Genomic DNA, 22,533 nt, shown 5'->3' on the forward strand with positions numbered 1-22,533 from the left:
GGGCTCTGAATTTGATCCCCAGTACATGACAGAGTATGAGGACAGACCCTCTGCTCTCTGGGATCTCGGAGTCTCAACTATGTGAGCAATCTCTACTACTAAAATGTGTGCAACCTGGGGGCAAAAGAACAGCAGGTAGGGTGCTTTCCTTGCACATGGCTGGCTTGGGTTCAACCCTTGGTATCCCATATGGTTTCTGCACACCTTCAGGAGTAATTCCTGAGTTCAGAACCAGGAGTAACCCCTGAGCATTGCTTGCTGTGACCCTAACACAAACAAACAAATAAAAGCATGCAACCCTTGATGAACACCACAGCCCAAGTGTGGGAGCAACATAACCAAGCTTGGACGCTTGTCCTGTCGTCATAGAACAGCACCTACCAGGATGGAAGAAGGAAGGGGAAAGTGTAAGCTCGGTGACTTACTGCAAAGTCAGAAACAAAGCTCCACTGCTGCTCTGGCTGGTTGTAGGTGGGTTCACTCCTTATCAGGCGGAGGGAGAAGGTCAAGCCTGGGTGATCCGCTGACATAATCATGGAGCTTGTGAAGGATGCTGGGAAAACGGCAAGAATGGCAATGGGCTATGGTTCAGAGTGCATAAACATTAGAGTTCTCAGGCTCAAGGGACAGCACAGGAGGTAAGAAGCTTGCCTTGTCATGCTTTCTGACCCAGGTTTGATGCCCAGGACTGCATGATCCCCCCAAACACCTTCCAGGGGTCATTCTCTGACCACTGGCTGTGGCCCAAACACCCCAAAATGCCCTCAAAAAAGAGTTTAGAGTTCTCCAAATTCTTTACCATGCATCACTTGCTTTTATTCTTATAATAAGCATGAGAAGTAGCAGGGTTGGGATAATTATCCTGATTTTGCAAATAAACGGGGCTGGGAGTGATTATATGATTCTCCCTAGATCACACAACTAGGATGTGTCCCCCTGACTCCTAATTTGATGCTTTTTTCCCATTCTATAATTCTGTCAAAAGATAATTGTGCAGAAGTGCCTAAATAGTTCAGGGCTACTGTCCAGGGAGGCAGAACCGAGCGTGCAATAAAGGCTGAAGTGAATGTGCTTATTGTGCACCAAAGCTGCATACGATACTTCAGTCTCTTACCATCCAAACAGCTGGGAAAAGGCAACTTAGAAATGGGATCTAATTTTAATGATATTGCCAGCAATCATGTCTAACAAAGATTTGGTTTATTAGAAAGGTAGACATGTGGAAATGAACTGTAAAGACCAGGAAATCCTGGTGTTCCACAAAGATCAGTGACAATGAAACAGAATAGTTCTTTTTGGTTCTGTATTTCTTGTAGCTCTGTCTCATAAAACACAATAATCCTTTCTTTGCCTGAAGTTTTAGCTTAATTTTCTTTTATCTGGTAGGCCTCATGCCCAGAAAGGGGAAGGATATTGTTGCTAGTGACTTCTTTTGCCTTCCAATCTGATGTGAATGAACACACCAGTAAAATATACAAATTCGTTTAGTGACATGGAGAATGATACAGAAATATGCTTAATGATATGTCCTTTATGTTAAAAAAAGAACAAAGGAGACTTCAGTAACCACATTGCTGATATTCATTGTATAATTCAGTCCAGTTAGTAAAATTATATAAGCAATACTTGAAGTTAGCTCATCAAAAGGAACCTTAAGGAAAGGAGTGAAGTTAACTCATCAAAAGGAACCTTACGGAAAGTTATCTCATCAAAAGGAACCTTAAGGAAAGGTGTGAAGGGCCACTTCTAGCTAAGATACTGAAGCCTCTTACAGTTCCTGAAAAAGGATATGTGAACAAAGAAGCACTGGGCTGAACAAATTATTTAAAATCTACTAGAATTTTCTGATGATGGTGGTTGGGGGGATGGCTTCCAAGCAGTGTTTGGGAGGCACTTGGCATTGCTCTCGGGCCTTTAGGGCATTTCTGGTGATAACCAAAGGTCCTTATGGCTGGCAGTGCTCAGGGGACTAGCTAGTGCTGGGGTGACACAGGGGTCGGCTACATATGAGGTATGTGCTTTAACCCCTGCACCATCTGTCTAGACACTGAAATTATTATTCTTAAAATTATTATTTTTTTTGATGTTTGATCATACCCAGACATGCTCAGGGGTTACTCCTGGCTCTGTATCCAGGTATCAATCCTGGTGGTAGTTGGGGGATTATATGGAATGCCAGGAATCAAACCCAGATCAGCCACATGCAAAGCAAATGCCCTACCTGCTATATTAAAGCCCTGGTCTATTATTATTATTATTATTATTATTATTATTATTATTTTAAATGTGATCAATGGGGCGCAGCGGGTAGGGTGTTTGCCTTGCACATGGCCAGCCCGGGTTCGATTCCCAGTATTCCATATGATCCTCGGAGCACCGCCAGGAGTAATTCCTGAGTGCAAAGTCAGGAGTAACCCCTGTGTATCACCGGTGTGAGTCAAAAAGTAAAAGGGGAAAATGTGATTGAAGGGGGAAAAGGGATTGTTATTTCCATAGTTGTTATGGAAGAAGAATTCTACATTAAATGAATTCAGGATTTTCGTTGAAATCATGTCAACCATTCTACATTTTCTTAAAAAGTCTACATAGACTTCTAAGATAAATAAATAAAGAAAGGTAGCAGGACAATGATCAAGTCTTCACTATGTAGTTGTGTGCACACTTACCATGTATTTGAAATTACGGGCTTCAAAGCTCACAAGGAAGTAACCTGAAGCAGTGTGAATATGGGCAGCTCTACACTTCTTGTAGGAGGAGTGGCTGTTAATGAACAACAGGGCTTACCTGGATGAGAGAGCACGAACAAGCCATGGAACTGAGCTGCCGTCTTGAAGTTCACAACCAAGCGACCCTCCTCACCGATGCGCATGCTGGTTGGATAGAGAGAACCTACAGTACAGAGTGAAAATAATGGTGACCAGGGACTCTTTTTTTTTAATTTAAAAAAAAATTTTTTATTAGTGAGACACCATGAGGTACAGCTGTAGACTTACATTTTTTTGTGCTTGGGTTTCAATTATACAATGATCAAATACCCATCCCTCCACCAGTGCCCATTTTCCACCACCACGGGTCCCAGTATCCCTCCCACCCCCCATCCCCCCCATCCCACCCTGCCTCTATGGCAGGGCATTCCCTTTTGTTCTCTCTCTCCTTTTGGGTGTTGTGGTTTGCAAAAGAGGCATTGGGTGCATATCATGTTTGGTTTATAGTATACTTTCAGCATGCTTCTCCCATCCTGGGAGGATCTTCCCAACACCCTTTATTTGGTGCCCCCTCTCTATCTGATCTCCCTTTTCCCCTAGTATGTGTGGCTGGCCTCCAAGCCATGGAGCAAAACTCCTGGTACTAATCTCGGCAATTCTTGAGTGTTAGTCTCCTATTTTGTTACTTTATATTCCCCAGATGAATGTAATCTTTCTATGTCTATCCCTCTCTTTCTGACTCATTTTGCTTAACATGATACTTTCCATGTAGTAACACTTGTCTGTAAATTTCATGACTTCATCCTTTCTAACAGCTACATAGTACTTCATTGTGTAGATGTACCAAAGTTTCTTTAACCAGTCATCTGTTCTAGGGCACTCAGGTTTTTTTTTTTTTCCAGATTCTGGCTATTGTAAAAAGTGCTGCAATGAACAAACAAGTGCAGATGTCACTTTGACTATACTTTTTTGTCATTCTGGGATATATTCCCAGGAGTGGTATTGCTGGGTGAAATGGGAGCTCAATTTCTAATTTTTTGAGAATCGTCCATACTGTTTTCCAAAAGGGCTGAACCAGTCGGCATTCCCACCAGCAGTGAAGGAGGGTTTGACCAGGGACTCTTAATGTGCAAAATTTCTTCTAAGAAATAGTGCAAATTTGCCTCATTTTTTTAGTTTTATGGAATCACCATGAGCTACAGTTATAAAGCTTTCATGTTTGAGTTTCAGCCATACAATTATTGAACATCCATCCCTTCATCAGTGAACATTTTCCACCAACAATGCCCCTCGTATGCCCTTCCCCACCCCTCCCCCCGCCTCCATGGCAGACAATTTCCCTCTGACTCTCTTTCTCTCTACTTATGATTTGCCTCATCTTAAAACCTATTAGTCAAAGGGAACTTATTAGAATTCTGAGTGATATGAGAGGATGGGGTATTTTTGTGTTGTTTTTCTAAGGAGAAAAGGAGGCAAGGACGAAGAAGATGACATAATGAAATCAATATTAAATATGCAGTGGGATTAAATAGGACAAGGCAGAAGACAGACTTAGGCTACAAAAATAAAGCTGCAAAATTGAGAGACATGATAAACTTGTCAAAGTTGAAGATTAGGAGATATAAGTGGAAACAGGATTGTGCTCTCTACAAAGAGTAGACTTTTCGTTTTATTTTATTTTATGTTATTTTGCTTTTTTTGAGTTGTTCTCAAAAGGGTGCTGAGAACATAAACCAGGTCTGGCTGCATGCAAGGCAAAGGCTTAACATCCATACTACCTGGTCCTGAGTACAGTCCTTTTTGGTTGTTAGTTTTTTTTTATTTCTTTGTGTTAGGGCCACATTTGGCAGTTCTCAGGGTTTACTTCTGGCTTTGTGCTTAGGGATCACTCCTGGCAGGATCAGAGGACCATATGGGATTCAAAGAATTAAACGCAGGTCAGTCACGTGCAAGGCAAGTGCCCTACCCACTGTACCATCACTGGGGCCCCTCCTGAATACAATTCTATGGCCTTAATGAAAACTCTTAAGTTTCCCTAAGAAATGCAGCAGTTTCATCTACATTGCCTCCAGATAGAAGAAGGAATATCCTTGTTTAGAAATTGAGAACCGCAGACTTGATGTGCTTTAAGTCACTTAAATATGCGTTTTCTAAGCAAACTGTAAAATAAAAATATCTGAAACAGTTTGGCAAACAATATTTTTAATCAAAAATTCTTTTTAAATATTTTTTAATTAATGAATCAGTTTGGCAAATAATTAATTAGGTGATCATATTACCATCCTCATGGCATTGAGATGATCTCCATCTGTCCAAAGAGTTGATATTGAAGTTTACAATCAGCAGATGAACAATATTTGCTTTTGGGATGTAAATTTAGTGCAAGCAGGATGTGGACTCAATAGTCAGGAGAACTTACTTTAGCTAAATAATAGGCAGTTTTCAAAAGAACCGAATTGTCATAAAGGTTAAGAAATATTGGACTAAAGGGACAGTCCAGTGGGTTGAGCACATGCTTTGCTTGTAGAGATTTAGGTTTGATCCCTGGACCATCTGGTCCCTTGAACACCAATAGCAATGATCCCTGAGCACTGAGCCATGAGTAGCCCTTGAACACTGCTGGGTGTGGCTCCTCCCTTTCCCCAAAATTGAGAGGTATGTTTGAGAAGACATAACTAGTTATATGCAGATTCAAATCTAGAATCCAGGACACAACTATATTGTACTTTAAATGCAATCCTCATTTTCCAAAACAGAAATGTCCCCTTTCCCCTTGGGCCATTTCTTATTTTTTTCTTACTTAATTTTAATTTTGGGTTATACATCTGGTGGTGCTCAGGGATTACTCCTGGTAGGCCTCAAGGGACCATACAGGGTTCTGGGGATTAAACCTGGGTTGGCTGTGTTCAAGGCAAGTGTAGTATCTGCTGTACTGTCACTCTGTCCCCAAGCAAATTGTCTTAAGATAAAATATAAATGTTTTGGTCAAGAAGGCAGGCTATGGAATGGGCAGTTGTGGTGGGAGGGATCCTGGTGACATTGGTTTGGTGGTGAGATTGGTGTTGGAACATCATATGCTCGGAACTTAACTGTGAATGACGATGCTTTAAAAAAGATTGTCTTTGTTATTTTTAGTGGTGGTGAAACTTCCTCTTATTCAAATGGATCTGAACACAAGTTTTCTGTTAGCTCACCTTGGAGTTCAGCTTCGGGTGGGCTGCCAATTCCATCATTCCACAAGATGGCAGTATCATACACAAAAGTTAGGCGAAGCTCGGATTTCAGGTCAAAATGCTGCCAACCTCCTACTCCAACAGGGGAATGGAACACATAGGAAACGTACAGAGGAACTCGAAGGGTCACATAAGACTGCACTAGGTTCAGCACCTAAAACAAAATACAACTATAGCTATCAGCACCATTCAGTACTGTTAAACAGATGAACCAAATTTTGTACACGCAATTTCTCCCTCTTCTTTACCTGCAGATTTTGAGTATTCATGGAAGAAAGGAAATAACAGCATTTACAAAACTACAGTTCTCTCACTTAATTTGGAGCAACAAAATATTCGTTTTCATGTGCTGGGGGAGAAGGCAGTTGGAATGGAGGAGGGATTACTAAATCAATTATGGTTGGAGGCATTGCTCAGGATGGGAGATGTTTGCTGAAAGCAACATGATGGCCTCTCAAGATATGTATAGCAAACCATGATGCCCAAATGTAGAGAGAGAGTAAGAAGGAAGGTTCCTGCCACAGAGGCAGGGGGTAGGATAGGGTGAGGGTGGCAGAAGGGATACGGGGGACATTGGTGGTGGAAAGGGTGCACTGGTGGAGGGATGGGTAGTTTGATCATTGTATGACTGAAACTCAATCATGAAAGCTTTGTAACTGTATCTCATGGTGATTCAATAAAAAATAGAGGGAGTGAAAATGAAAAAAATAAACACCCCCCACCCCCCAAAGAAACCCTATGCTTCCTTCCTTTGCAAATAAAAGCCATGTGGCAGAATCTTTAAAACAAGCAGAATTATTTTGAATATACTATATTTAGACAGTTTTTCTTAATTGTTTTAGAGAAGCTTTATTAAAATATTCAGTAGTACACAATAGCCAGAATTTGGAAAAAACCTGAGTGCCCGAGAACAGATGACTGGTTAAAGAAACTTTGGCACATTTATACAATGGAGTACTATGTAGCTGTTAGAAAAGACGAAGTAACGAAATTTACATACAAGTGGTACTACATGGAAAGTATCATGTTAAGCAAAATGACTCAGAAAGAAAGGGATAGAAATAGAAAGATTGCATTCATCTGGGGAACATAAAGTAACAAAATAGGAGACTAACATCCAAGAATGGCCGAGATTAGTACCAGGAATTTTACTCCATGACTTGGAGACCAACCACACATACTAGGGGAAAAGGGAGCTCAGATAGAGAAGGGAACACCAAATAAAGATGTTGGGAGGATCCTCCCAGGATGGGAGAAGCATGCGGAAAGTAGACTGTAGACTAAACATGATTGTCACCCATTGCCTCTTTTGCAAACCGCAACACCCAATAAGAGAGAGAGAACAAAAGGGAATGCCCTGCCACAGAGGCAGGGTGGGCTGGGGTGGATGGGGGGTGGGAGGGATACTGGGATCCGTGGTAGTGGGAAATGGGCACTGGTGGAGGGATGGGTATTTGATCATTGTATAATTGAAACCCAAGCACAAAAATGTGTAAGTCTGCAACTGTCCCTCATGATGTCTCACTATTAAAAAAATTTTTAATATGAAAAAATAAAATAAAGATAAAAAATATTCAGTAGTACAATTATTTCCACCCTGGACAATTTTAGGAAATTTTCATCACCTCTGAAAGGAATTTTCTTTTTTTTTGAGGGGGGGGCACAGCCAGCTGTGCTCAGGGCTTACTCCTGGCTCTGTGCTAAAGTACCACTATATAAAAATAATAAAGTATTATATATTTGGGCTGGAGCGATAGCACAGCGGGTAGGGCGTTCGCCTTACACACAGCCAACATGGCCGACCCGAGTTCGATTCCTCCGCCCCTCTTGGAGAGCCCGGCAAGCTACCGAGAGTATTCGATATGCCAGACACAGTAACAACAAAGTCTCCAATGGAGACGTTACTGGGCCCGCTCGAGCAAATCGACGATCAACGGGAGGGCCTTTACCTTTACGTATTATTATTTGGTTTGAGGGCCAGACCCAGCAATGTTGAAGGATTACTCCTAGCTCTGCACTCAGAAACCACCCCTGGTGGGCTCAGAAGTCCAGATGGGATGCCAGGGATCGAATCTGGGTCAGTTACATGAAAGGCAAGTGCTCTACCCACTGTGCTATGGCTCTGTCTCTATGTGATTACTTATTCTGGATAGTTCATAGAAGTGGAGTCATACAATGTGTGATATATTGTTACATATGTAAGCTTTCATTTAGTTTAATGAAAGTTATGCAATTAGTAAGTATAATAAAAGTTAATTTTCAAGGTAAATCCATGTTGTACTGGGCTTTAATACTTCTATACTGAAGAAGAACATAATATTGTATTTGTAGGCCACATTTTATTTACTAAGTTGATGGGCATTTCAATTGTCTCCAGTTTTTTGCTTCTCAATTATTTCTATAAATGCTTATAAAATTTGACATGATAGTATATAAAATATTTATATTTATTATCTAAAGTATGTATTAAATAAACTTTATTGCTTGAGCGGGCCCAGTAACGTCTCCATCATGAGACTTGTTGTTACTGTGTTTGGCATATTGAATACATCACGGGGAGCTTGTAATGTTTTGCCGAGCAGGCGAGATACTCTCGGTAGCTTGCTGGGCTCTCTGAGAGGGGCAGAGGAATCGAACTCGGGTCGGCCATGTTGGCCGCTTGTAAGGCAAACGCCCTACCGCTGTGCTATAGCTCTAGCCCAAATAAACTTTATTATACAAAATATATCATATATGATGAAATGAAGCAGGAAAGATCTGAAAACACATATAATTAAAAACAAAAATAATGGGCCAGAGAGATTGACCCATTGTGGGTAAGGAACTTGTCTTGCACCGGCTGGCCAGGTTTTATCCCTGGCATCCCATATGGTCCCCTGAGCCCACCATGGGTGATTTCTGAGTGCAGAGCTTGGAGTAACCCCTCAGCATTGCTGGGTATGGCCCTCAAAACAAATAATAATAATAATAATAGTAATAATAATAATAAAAGACATATCAAAAACTAGATGAAATATTTTGCTCCAAATTTTATATTTTTTATGTTCAGGTACTGGCAGGTGAATTGGGAGTCATGAAGTTAACTAACATCTATTTATTGAGCACATACCACTTCTCAGGTACTGTGCTAAGTTCACCATCAAAGTTATTCACTAAGCCTACTTTTCTCCTTTATTATATTTATATGACTGTGTAGATTACTGGATGTATTAAATTGACAGATGATGGATTGGAAACAAGGAAAATCAGGGCTCAAAAGAGTAAAGAAAATTATTTAGGCTTTCTGGGGGGCCTGCTAATATCAGAAACCAGCTTTTGGCCAAAGCTGTTTCTATCGATCACATTTCATTGGATTCTATACAAAGCTGGTACAGTCTAAGGATATCTTAACAAATTCTGACATACTTAATTTTGAAAATATCTCGGCAGGGGCCAGAGCGATAGTACAATGGTTAGGGCATTCGCCTTGCACATAGCCGACCTGGGTTGAATCCTCAACATCCCATATGGTCCCCGAGCACTGTCAGGAGTAATTCCTGAGTGCAGAGCCAGGAATAACCCCTGAGCATCGCTGGGTGGGACACAAAAAGCATTAAAAAAACCCAGAGCGATAGTACAATGGTTAGGGCATTCGCCTTGCACATAGCCGACCTGGGTTGAATCCTCAACATCCCATATGGTCCCCGAGCACTGTCAGGAGTAATTCCTGAGTGCAGAGCCAGGAATAACCCCTGAGCATCGCTGGGTGGGACACAAAAAGCATTAAAAAAACCCAGCTGCATAGCAGAGCAAAAACAGTGGTCTTTAACACAGAGAAAACAAACATCAGACAGATCATTTTTCTTAAGAGTGAGGTTTTATGACAGTGTTCTTATATTTTTTTTCACACTCTTAGCAACTGGAATGATATTGGAATTTGTGAATACTCTGAACATAATAATGTAACTCTGTTTCATGGAGTTGAAAATCCATCAAATCACAATGATGACCTGAACCACCAACAAAGACATATAAAAGAAAACCAGCATCAAGTAAGTTATTCTATTGCAGCCTCTTAGTGGCTAGCACTCCCCATTATGTGCTAACATGGCCAGCCCTGCAATTGAAGTGCTCTGCGATAGTACTTCTAAGGATGAACTTTATTCTAATCATTGAGAAATCGATTGTGAAGTGCAGTTTTAACACCAAGAGTAGAATGGAAAGTGATTAGACCAATTGACATCACCTAGTAATGAAGAATAACAATGTACTCTGCAAAGCAACATGCAACCATTAAAATTCAGGGAAGTTTCCTTCTGATGGGAGAATGCATAAGGTATCTTAAGTTAAAAAGCAATATAAAGATGTTTTCTTATTACACTATTATGAATATGTGTATGCAGAGTAAAAGAGATTAGAAAATACATCTGCATAATGGTAGTGAGATAATGAGATGTTTATTCTTTTTCCCGGCTTTCCATGGCACTGTCATTATTGTCATTTAAAAAAAAATCCACATTATTTTTTAAAAAGGATGAATCTGACAAAACATCAAACACCATCCTTCAAGAGAGTTAGAAATTTTGTATGTTTCCTGCTATTTCTTACAAATTATTTAGAATAGCTGATAGGTAAAACAGAGGAAATGAGTACACTAAATTTAAAATAATGCCAATCAATCATTTCCAAGACACAGGCACCAAAGTTCCATACTGATAAATTAAACATGTCATAAAAAGTGTAGGAAAATATTCCCTAAACCCAGCAGCAAAGAAAAAAATACCTGTTGAGCTCCAGGGACCTGACTCAAGTGGTAGAACCTATGCCTAGCATAGGGAGCCCAAGGTTTGATCTCCATGGTCCCCTGAGCACCATTAGGAGTACTGGGCCAGCCCCATGAAAGTAAATTAAAAGAAAATTAGAAAGAATGTTTACTTTTACAAAATTAAAAAGGCACCAGGTCTTCTTCTAAGTACATTATACCTTAGTATTTCAAGTATGAACTGTAACTTGGACTGCATTTCTGGAGCTTATTCAGCCATTGGAATGATGTTATCAGCTGCTGTTTACCTAATAAAGTAAACGTTTAGATTCTGACCCTGCAGTTCAGAGAGTTAAGCCAATGATCGGTGGAATGAGCTGTGGGCTTTCATTTTTAAATACTGTTTTTGAGAGAAAAAATGCTTCAAATATCCAATAGTTTAAAGAAGTTAGTTTAGTTTTCATGACTATCTTGCCTCACGAATATTTTCACTGTGAACCAGCAATTTCATTTTCATTTATAAAAAAAAACTCACATCACACACAAAGTGGAGCAATCACTTATATCCATTTTCCTCTTTCCTGCTCTTTATCTGATTTTATTTTTTAAGAAACCATGACAAGTGATTTTATCCTTGAATATTACTAGAGAAATTCTACTTCTTTTTCCTGGCAAGGGAAATTGTTACCTGATAAAAGTGCAGATTTCACTTATAACTTTACTTTGTAAATTCTGTATCCTCTTTCAGTGTCTGGTATGCTCTATGATGATCATTAAATACCTTTTTAATAAATGAGACTTAGGGAGCAAGATAGTAAAAACAGAAATATAGGCTTAGTGTCAGCTAAAGCTACCGAAAGTCAAACTTCTCAGAACATCACCGCTGCTAACGGATTCTTACTGCTTCAGGTAATTCCTAGCACTTGGCAACTCTTTTCTGTAAATTAAATAATATGACTGCGGGAGGCTGAGCAATACAGAAAACCCTTTCAGAATGAGTGAGAAAGAACTTTTTAGTTACAAAGAAAAATGCAGGAACTTGGCGATATTTCATGGCATTAGCCATAACTACTAAGAATACTTGAGAAACAAAACAAAATAGAACAGAAGCTCACTATTTTGTTCCTGGAAGAAGCAGTTATTATTTGGTAAATTTTATCTGCACACTGATTATCTTCATTTCAGGTAGTAAGTCTAGAAAAGACAGGAAAGGGGAAGATAGCATCATTTAGAGGCTTGCTTAGGGCTGCGGAATTGACAGAGGTGAACCAGACTTGGGTTAACATTGGCCTCTTCTTTGAAGGTTCTTCTCTACTGGCCAGGCAAAATATCTTAAACCTGCTATGAACACATTTAAACCATGCTGATGGTTTACTTTTTGATCATTTCTCTCTCCATCACAACATAAAAGTTTGTGAAACTTTGGAAGTACAAAGGTAGTATGTATTCACCAAGAATTTGCTGCTTTTCAGCGACTCTTATAAAATGTCTTATTGTTCAATATGTTCACTTAAATCTCATCTGTCTTTTAATAAAAAATCTAGAGACCCTATAATTAAGGTATAACTGTAGCACTGTACTGTAGCGCTGTACTCCCTTTGTTCATTGATTTGCTCGAGCGGGCACCAGTGATGTCTCCATTGTGAGACTTGTCACTGTCTCTAAAAATGGGACAAAATTAGTATTTGTGTCATAGACTTGAAAAGACAGAATTAGCAGAAATATGTAAGATACTTAGAATGTCAGGCACACAACAAACATTGTTCTTGTTATTATCACTATTGTTAGTTATTACTATGATTATTTTTAGTCCAAAATAATGAGGGAACATTAGGAAAATATTTAAAATGTTTAGATTTCTTCTACTTAAATTTACATATATGTGTATTTCTTCTTATATATTTAAGCACTCTGTGTGTGTGTGTATGTGATGGAGCATGTGGGTGCTAGAAACATCAGTAACTAGGAAAAATAAGGAGTTTAAGCCTAAGGAAAAAAGTAGAGAAACATAAGCAGGTCATTTCTGAGCTTCATTTTAAGAGAATAAGAAATATGCTTTATTACATTGTACTGCCATTTAATTTACTTAAACATTTTATAACAAACATCTCTCAACTTCAGTGACTGCATTGAATGTAATCATGTCATCATCATGAGATGACGAGATAAATTTATTTCCAATTGTGCAAAAGTAGAAAAATTTTTTTAGAAGAAAGTAGTGTGGGGTTTTCAATAGAGATAAAGTCATTCACATGCATAAACAAGATGTGGAAAAGTGTTACCATTTTTCAGGGAAGACAGAAAATATTTTTAAGGATGAACAAAACCTGTTCATAGGGAAGTTTCGTGCTAACAAGTGAATCTGAACAAAGAAGAATTAGAACTATAATGTCATCCTTCTAGTACATCTATTTGTGCTAATAGATTTCAAAAGAAAAGGAGCTTGGTTTCTGCCCAGAGGGGAAAGGGTGTTGCCCCATTCGCCCTCTCTTCTCTGGAAAGAAGGATGGCGGCCGCATGGGAGCCTTGTGGACAGCAGGTATGAGCCGGGGGTGTGGGGGCGACTAAAACCTCATGGGAAGGGGGGCGTTCCGGTCCGTCCTTCACGACCTACCGAGGTCAACAGTTGCCCCCCACAAGCGGCTTCCCAGCACGGCCACAGCCCCAGAAGCACAAGGACTTAATGCAGAACCCGGCAGCTTGGAGCAGAAAAGTGAACGGACTATGCGTTAATCAGGCCATCATGTCTGTCCGGAGGGAAAAGGGTGTTGCCCCATTTGCCCTCTCCTCTCTGGAAAGAAAGATGGTGGCCACATGGGAGCCTTGTGGACAGCAGGTATGAACCGGGAGTGTGGGGGCGACTAAAACCTCATGGGAAGGGGGGCGTTTCGGTCCGCCTTTCACGCCCTACCGAGGCCACCAGTTGCCCCCACGAGTGGCTCTCCAGCATGGCCACGACTCCAGAACACAGAAACCAATTTCTTAACTATCTGACTTTCAGTAGAAATACTTCCAGGGTCAATAGGTAAAATAGCAGAAATCCAAAACCAACATTTAATTCTTGAACCCAGCTGTAGAAAGCAAACCACTTCACAATGCTTTTTCAGCATGTCTGATTTGGGGGGGTGGTAAACTCTAAATAATAGTGGTGAATCTTTTATTGAAACAATGACTCTAATCAAAGCAGATAGAGTGTTAACTAGAATTCATCTGCCTCACAGGGACGGGGAGGGGTGGGGGGTGGGGTTTTATTGGGGTTCTTCATGGTAAAAAACAAGTATTGGTAAAGGGAAATGTGTTTGATATTTGCATTTGCATGACTGAGACCTAAATCTGAAAGCTTTGTAACCTTTCCCACAGTGATTCAATAAATAAATAAATTAAAAAAATAAATAAAAAGAAAAAAAAGAAAAAAAAAGAAAAGGAGCTTGGAAGTAAATAGAAATGACTCAAAAGCAGGCTCTATGAGGTAGAGTAATAGCAACCAGAGATCTTTCATCTATAAAGAAAAAGGCTGAGGTATTTTTGTGACTATAGATCTCATTTTTATTATGAAAAATTTTGGTGAAGTCTTTATTGGCAATTTTTAATAATCTGGCAAGCTTTCTGAATATCTTGCAATTTTTACGAGAGGTGGTTGAGGCAACGTATCAACACCTTGAAGTTCAATAGCTCCCAGACATAATAGGTAATTCTCCCGTCAGTATTAGCACCAGTTGAAGTAGGTTCTACAGCTCTGCGGTGGCATTAAATTGATTGTGGTTTGTCTTCTCTCTTGGCTACCACTTGTTTAATAGCGTATCAATTTATGAATAAAACAAGTTAAAGGTGGTGGGAAGAAGAATGATGGTAATGAGGTAATGATAGTAATGATAAAAGTAAAGAAGAAGGATGATAATAAGGTAATCATAGTATGATAGATACATAGAAGATAGAATATAGTAATGAGTAAAAAAACTAGATTGATGATGAGAATGGTTAATCCCCAGTTTAGATGGTTTCTCATACATATATGCTGAAATGATAGTGGATATTCTGCTTTTTGGGTCACACCTGGTGATACACAGGGGATACTCCTGGTTCTGCACTCAGGAATTACTCCTGGCTTTGCTCAGGGGACCATATGGGATGTTGGGAATCAAAATCTGGTCGGCTGTATGCAAGGTAAATGCTCTACCTGCTGTGTTATTGCTCCAGTCCCAGTACTGGATATTCTGAAGATTAGTATTTGGGTTTTTATAATAGGATCAGTTTGGAGTCTTGCTAAAACAATATACATATATTTTGACACTCTGTTTCAGAAAGAAGACATGCTTGCAACACCTCCCAGGTTGAGGATCTGCTCCCATTTATGCCAAATGACCTACAACATCATGCGGATGGAAGAATGGAGGTGAGATTTAGTCCAAATCTATGTAAATGAACAAGACTCCCAGGTTGGTTCAGTGATCAAAGCACAGGTGTTAAAAATTCATACCTGTCCATCAGTTCCGATGCTGCCTCCACAGTCGGTGAGAAGTTCTGACATGTCATAGTAGCTGACAAACTCCCACAGACAGGCTTCTAGGTTCAGGTTTCGGTAAAAGCGCAAGGTGCTGGAACCTCGGACAGAAGAGCTGTACTGGTAAGGATAGGTCTCTCCAATTATCTCTGGGTTTTTCGTAGCATCAGTCAAGAAACCGTGGTGGGTCTTCACCTCAGTGTAATCCAGGAGGTTAGAACACTTGTGGTTTCCTACTCTTGTGCCATCAGGGCTGAGTGTCAGTTCAAAGTTGGAAAGTTCTTTAGTAGAAATCACAGGAAGCATGCCTAGGGGAAATGGAAACCATTGTACCATTCTCACCAACAACAAAGGCTGAAGGATACTGTTACTTATTTGTAAAGGCAGCTGTTAGAAGATAGGGCACTTCACAGTCTACCAAAGCATTGTTTCAACTCAGATTTTTTTCAGGAGCTCTGACATTAAAGCTGTTTTTATAGTGGTACTAGATGCCATTTGACTTTTTTTCCTCCTTATTTTCTCAATTTTTCCGAGATTACAATATTGTATATTACAACAAGATTGGTTCCAGAAGCAGACATAAAAATCTCACAGTGTAAAGACAGTCTTCATGTATTAATGTAGAGCAATGCTGTTCTCCATTCTCTTCATTCTTTTTTTTCTTATAAATTATGGTTTTTTTAATAAAGTATGTTTTTGTGATAATATGCATTAAATTTATTCTTATTAAAAGAATGAGTAAATATTTAAAAATTCCTTAATTTTATTTAAAATCCAATAAATATTTATAGACACAACTCAAAAAATAAATGAGGCTCCAAATATAGCATAACACGGGTCCCATGTTTGACCATTTTATCTTTAGATTCATGGTGGAGGTGAGGCTTAGAGGTGCTCAGAACTGAGGAGAAAACCATTGGGAAAAACAAACCCAATTTTGAGATTCCCAATATTAAGATTCCCAATATTAAGAGTGACCCTAAGATTAAAATGTTTAATTTTTAATTTTTTTTTTTTGCTTTTTTTGGTCACACCTGGTGATGCTCAGGGATTACTCCTGGCCCTGCACTCTGGAATTACTCCTGGAGGCTCTCGGGAGACCATATGGGATGCTGGGAGTCGAACCTGGGTCAGTCGCATGCAAGGCAAACACCCTACTTGCTGTGCTATCGCTCCAGCACCAAGATGAAAATGTTTAAAAACTATCATCATACAATATAGGCTAAGGGGTGAAAAACTTATATAAATAGTTTACCATCTGTGGGGCCATATTGTGTCAACTAGCCAATGATGACATTGTAGAGAGAAAGCTACTAGTAATAAGAGTAAAGAGATGAACATAATTGTGTGCAATAGATTTTGTCATGAATAATGAGTTAGGATTTCATGTGTCACAAAATATTTCTTTTCTTCCAACTTTTAAAATTGCAAGAATAGGGCCACAAAGATAGTATAGCAGTTAGGGCACTTGCCTTGAATGTGGCGAACCCAGATTCATTCCCTGGCATCCCATATGGTCCTCAGAGCCTGCCAGGAGTGATTACTGAGTGCAGAACCAGGAGTAAGCCTGAGCATCACCAAGTGTGACACTAAATTACAAACAGACAATTCCTTACCTGACCCCCCCCTGCACACACCCACACCCCACATACAGACACAAAAAGAAAACCTTGCAAGAGTCATTCTTAGCTATAAGACAATAGGTCTATCTATAGCTCACACTTTGTGGAATCCTGGCATAAATAAATGTAAGGAAAAAACTAGGAAAGAAATTTTCTTGAAACGTTCTCCCTCTCAGGTTCTTCCATGGAAATCCTCTGGCCCCTGAATGAGAAGATCAGCTCTCCCTTCAAACACAACTATTGCTAGTGAGCAATCCAGAAAATCCAAACCCCAGCCTTTAAAGTGACAGGGTCACCAGTCTTTCTTTGAGGAAGAATTGTTTTGTTTTTCGAGATGGATTTCTCCTCAGTTCTGAGCATCTCTAAGTCTTACATCTGCCCTGAATCTGGAGAAGAAATGGCCAAATACAGGATCAGTGTTATGTTAAGGTAGAGGTTTCTGTCTATCTGCCTCTCAGCAACACGAACTAGGGTTTGTAATAAGCAGGCAAGCATAACTGAATCCTTTTCTGAGGGCGATAATTATAACTTATAGTTTCCAATGTTTTCTTTCTCTAAGATACTTAAAATGTAAGTAACATCAGGTGATAAAATGAACATGAACAATTTAGTTGGAGCATAAAGTGAATGAAGAAGACTAGAACTCGAAAGTTCTTCTGTACATGGGGACATGTTCAGAAAATGTAGGTAAGGTTATTGAAACACAAATTCTGGCCACTGGATCAAGCAGAGAAAATGAAAGCCAACTATAATGCTGTTAGTCATGTTTTTGATTTATTTAAATTCCCACGGAATGCTGTAGTTTATTGCAGTACATGTTGGTAGAGTTTTCAAAGAGCAAATACGTATTGAAAGTAAGCTTTGACACATAAAAATGCTTAACTTTAAGTTCAAATTCAAACATTTTGAAGACACATTTGTGCTATGTCACAAAATCTAAACACAATGAACAAATTCTTGTTTACTCTCTTTGGTCATGTACTAAATTTATTCTCTTCAAAATAATATATCAATTGTCAGACTTTAAAAGTGGGTAGAAAGAAAGCAGAAACACTTGGAAAAGCAGAAACCTGAAGTTTAAGTTGCAAATGTAGCACTCCATGTCTGCTGGGAGACTTGGAATGCCCATCAAAATATACTGAGTACTGAACCTAGACCACAGCCCAGCTTTGCTTACCCAAGTCACCTACCATCTATGTGTGGCATTGTGACGGTGAGCTTAATTAGGTTCGTGTACTCCGAGTCCTCAGGACCTGTGTAGCGTAGTTTAGCTGAGAATGGCTCTGCTCCCACAATTCCTGGCATCCGGGGCTGACAAAGACCTTAAGGGGAAAACGAACACATTGAAGCCACAAAAGATGATAATAGGAAATACGCAAAGACAATTTTGTGGTGGGGGGTGAAGAGGGATGGGCAACCTGGCAATGCCCATGGCTTACCTCCTGACTCTGCATCCAGACATCATGCCTCAAAGTTCTCAGAGTACCATATGGGATGCCCGGGATCTAACCTGGGTCGGCTGTGTGCAAGGCAAGCACGCTACCCATTTTACTACCTCTCGGCCCCCCAAGACTCATTTTTAAACATAAACGCTACTATTGTTCTATTCATATTAAATTCTTTGTGGACCATGGTATAGTTGACAGAGGAAAGTATATGGAGGCAACAGACTATGGTGTGGAAATAGCACTGCACTGTACTGCACTGTCCTCCCGTTGTTCATTGACTTGCTTGAGCAGGTCCAGTAATGTCTCCATTGTGAGACTTGTTGTTACTGTGTTTGGCATATTGAATATGCCACAGGGAGCTTGCTAGGCTTTGCCATGCGAGCAAGATACTCTCGGTAGCTTGCCAGGCTCTCCGAGAGGGGAGGAGGAATCGAACCTGGCTCTGCCAGGCTGGGTCGCACTCAAGGCAAATGTCCTACGGCTGTGCTATCGTTCCAGCCCATAGTGTGGAAATAAGCACAGAAACTGCAGAATGACTACTTACTTTCTTTTGGTTTGTTTTGGGGCCCTGCCCTTAGTATCCTGGGCTTACTCTTGACTCTGCACTCAGGAATCACTCCTGAAGAAGCTTGGAGGACCACACCAGGTGCCAAGAATTAAACTGCGGTCCGCTGTGTATAAGGCCAGTGCCTTAACTTCTGTCTTTCAGGTTTCTCGTAGTGGCTATTTATTAACACTGATGTTTTTCCTAAAGTTTTCTATAGTTCTCTAAATATGTCCCATCTCTCTATGCTTTCATATTGATTGGTATTTTTTTTTCTCTGCTGTTTTTAAGATTCAGCTTAAGCTATGGTTTAATGATAGTTTAAGGACTGTAGAGATAGTACAGGGGTAAAAGTGATTGCTTTTCCTTCTTCTAGCACAGGCTTAAACCCTAGCACCAGTGGAGTTCATGCACAATTCAATCAGCTAATCAGTGGCTGAATAAATAGCACTATTCCTACATAAAAAAAAAAAACCTAGCACACATACATTAGGACTTCAGGACTGATCCCTGAGTACAGTCAAGTAAAGTCAAGAATAGACAAGTACAGTCAAATGTGGCCCAACTCCCTTGACTACCTCACACACTAAATAATAATTTAAGTTGAAGATATATTTAGATAGTCACTACTGCTTTTACATTTCTCTTCTTTGCCAAGATAAAACTTTGCATATGTCTCAACTAGAGTATCGAATTCTTGAGGAAAGGACTTTTGCCTTACTGCCTTATTTGTATTACTCTAGCAAAACAGTCGCATACATATGCCATGTAGTGTATTTGATTTCTAAAGAATATTTAAGATACATATATATATATATATATAGAGAGAGAGAGAGAGAGAGAGACAGAGAGAGAGAGAGAGAGCCTTTTGGGCCACATCTGGACATGAAAGGCTTAGTCCTTCTAAGTTCAAGGATCACTTCAGTGGGAACCATGTGTGGTACCATGGGTCAAACCTGGGTCAGCTGTGTGCAAGACCCTACCTACTGTAGTACTGTTCCTGCCTTAGATTTGTTTTGTTTTTTATTTTTAGGACACATCCGGTCGTGATCAGAGCTTATTCCTGGCTTTTCTTTCAGGAATTACTTCTGGAATGCTTTGGGGACCATATGGGATGCTGGGGATCAAACCTGGATCTGCTGCATGTAAAGCAAGCACCCAACCTGCTGTACTATTGCGCTGACCACTAGATTTTTATTTGTAAGTACTTGTGGAATATGGGCTGGAGTGATAACACAGCGGTAGGGCATTTGCCTTACGCGCAGCCAGCCCGGCCAGGTTCGATTCTTCCGCACCTCTTGGAGAGGCTGGCAAACTACCGAGAGTATCTCGCCTGCACGGCAAAGCCTGGCAAGCTACCCACGACATATTCAATATGCCAAACACAGTAACAACAAATCTCAAAAAAATGGAGATGTTACTGGGCCCGCTCAAGCAAATCGATGAACAATAGGAGGACAGTGTTTGTTTTTTTTTTGACAGTATGGAATATGTGGAGTATTTGAGAGAGTGAGTAAACAAAAATCAAGCATTTATGATATTCCCTGATATATTCCAGTGCCCAGTACATAAAAAGGGAAATGCATTACCTTCTTCTCTGCCAATCGTTACAATAGGGCTCATCAGCTCTAGACCTTCATTGCCATCAGCGTTCACTGCACGAGCTGCACACTGCACCCTGGAGCCGGGCTGGAAGTATATGGAGTCTAGTGTGATCATCTTGGATGATGTAAAGAAGGTGTCAAAGTCAACTTCTCTCATGGGGCTGGTCACGCCATCAGGCCCAGCTGGTGCGCTGATCAACCATCGGTATCGGGTCAAAGTGTCATTGATGTTTTCACTTGCACATATGGAACCTGTTTTGTCAAAGTCTGAATATTTTGGGTTGCAAGCCTATGGAAAACAAATAATTCTATTAGAGCCACAATACAAAACCATGAAGAAATTATCCCTTTCTAGTGTTTTCATTGCTATTTTTTCAACACCTGTATGCTATTTACAAAACAAAAAAATATATTTTTTATTCCTACTTAAAAGCTTTTTTTATTAAATATAATTTTATTTTTATAAAGTTGTTCACAATAATTCATTACATTTAATATTCAAACACCTATCTCACCACCTTTGCACCTTCTCACCAACACAAGAGGAAAATGAGTGGAGATTGTTGCCGTCATGCTTTATTCCTACTTCTGACAGCTTTCAGGAACTCTCATCTTGCATTTCAATCAGTTAATTGGCTATTTCCACCTCTAGTTCGATACAACTAACATTGTTTTTCCTGCCATCTGCTGTTGAGTCCTCCCTCTTTTTTTCTTTCCCCCTCATTTCTTCTCTCCCTTTGCCTCCACATCCACAAGGTAAAGCTTGCTTGATTCTTCCTCTGTGCTCTTTCTTAAGTCAGTCAGACTCTTCCTTAACCATTTCCACCACCTCTTTTCAATCTATTACAGGACTGTTGCCTAAGTAGCCCTCAAATGTAATTCCCTGCATGTATTCTTCTTTCAAAGAACTACCTGATACCCAACAAATGAGAACCATTCCTTACTATATCCTCTATGATGTGGGGTGGGAATCTGGGAACATTGGTAGTGGGAAATGTACACTGGTTAAGGGATGAGTGTTGGAACACTGTATGACTAAAACCCAATCATGGACAACTTTTTAAATGTGTAGCTCCTGGTGATTAAACAAAACAAATATATAAACAAAACAAAACATAAAAAATAAAAATAAATGTTTCCATCGTTTCAACCCAGTTGAAACTTGACATCAAATAATCATTTCTATTTATTTAATTCAATAAGCAGTTATTATATACCTGTTATAGGTAGGTCATTTACCAGGGATCTTCCGGTAGAAAAAGAAATACTTGGCAATTTTTGGTCACCAGGCTCTTATTATATAGAGCTAAGAAAAGGCAAGTAAAAACTCTTCCTCACATACCATTTATGAAGCCATTTCTCTAGATACAGCTTGTCTTATTATCACTTTGACCACCCTCAACCTTTCTTACCATAAGGCTGTGACTCAAGCTCCTAGTTCTGTATCATTCTTAGAATAATGGTCATATCTTGCTTTTTAGCAGAGTAACTGATTCTTACATATTTCCCCTCATTATTTATACATTCCTTCAGTCCAGGCACACCTTAATTTTCTACTAGTGACTGTTTCTGAGATATCAGGAAATAGCGCACTATGTGCACAGCAGTTAGTAAGCCTCTGAAGGGTGGAGAAGAAAAAATAAGGGCCATATGTCATTAATGTATTAAATTTTCCTTTCCAAGTTTCAAAACATCAACTTTGCACCATTTGCCTACTTACATTTCCTCGTTGCCAAGCTGAAAATATATGGGTTAATGTTCAAAAATATTTTAATAAATAATTTGGTAATCTTCCCAAATTTTATCCATTTTCCACTCACTGTGATACAGACAACAGGGTAGCCAGACACAGGTCCAGCACTCTCTTTGGCCCTGGAAGTGTCATCATATATCAGTAAGGACGCAATTTGAGGAACAGAAGGAAAAGTGACATCTGCCATGCTGTTCATTTCTTCTATATACACAATGGCTTTGGTGACCTAGACAAAAAAATATCACAACAATGGGAATATTAGCTCTTGGTGCCTCTATTGCGCAGAGTAAAATTCACTATGCTCGGCAAGTCCATGCCTTCATGGGGCTAAGGATCTCATGCCAAAGCCCTATGAGCACTTTGCTTCACAGGATCCTGGTGT

At 39.8% G+C, this 22,533-nt stretch overlaps 1 protein-coding gene across 1 annotated transcript in view; it reads right to left on the reverse strand.

Moving 5' to 3' along the window:
- The window catches only part of FREM2 (FRAS1 related extracellular matrix 2), a 204,181-nt gene that overhangs the window by 6,908 nt on the left and 174,740 nt on the right, over positions 1 to 22,533 (reverse strand). The window contains exons 13-19 of the mRNA XM_056126254.1: positions 22,219 to 22,377; positions 20,384 to 20,687; positions 17,993 to 18,124; positions 15,157 to 15,488; positions 5,900 to 6,092; positions 2,785 to 2,889; positions 426 to 553 (exon numbers count right to left, since the gene is read on the reverse strand). Coding sequence (XP_055982229.1) covers positions 426 to 553; positions 2,785 to 2,889; positions 5,900 to 6,092; positions 15,157 to 15,488; positions 17,993 to 18,124; positions 20,384 to 20,687; positions 22,219 to 22,377 — 1,353 coding nt within the window. The remainder of the gene's footprint in view (positions 1 to 425; positions 554 to 2,784; positions 2,890 to 5,899; positions 6,093 to 15,156; positions 15,489 to 17,992; positions 18,125 to 20,383; positions 20,688 to 22,218; positions 22,378 to 22,533) is intronic.

Source organism: Sorex fumeus, unplaced genomic scaffold, assembly GCF_029834395.1.
Source record: "Sorex fumeus unplaced genomic scaffold, SorFum_2.1 ptg000061l, whole genome shotgun sequence".
NCBI classification, from domain to species: Eukaryota; Metazoa; Chordata; class Mammalia; order Eulipotyphla; family Soricidae; genus Sorex; species Sorex fumeus.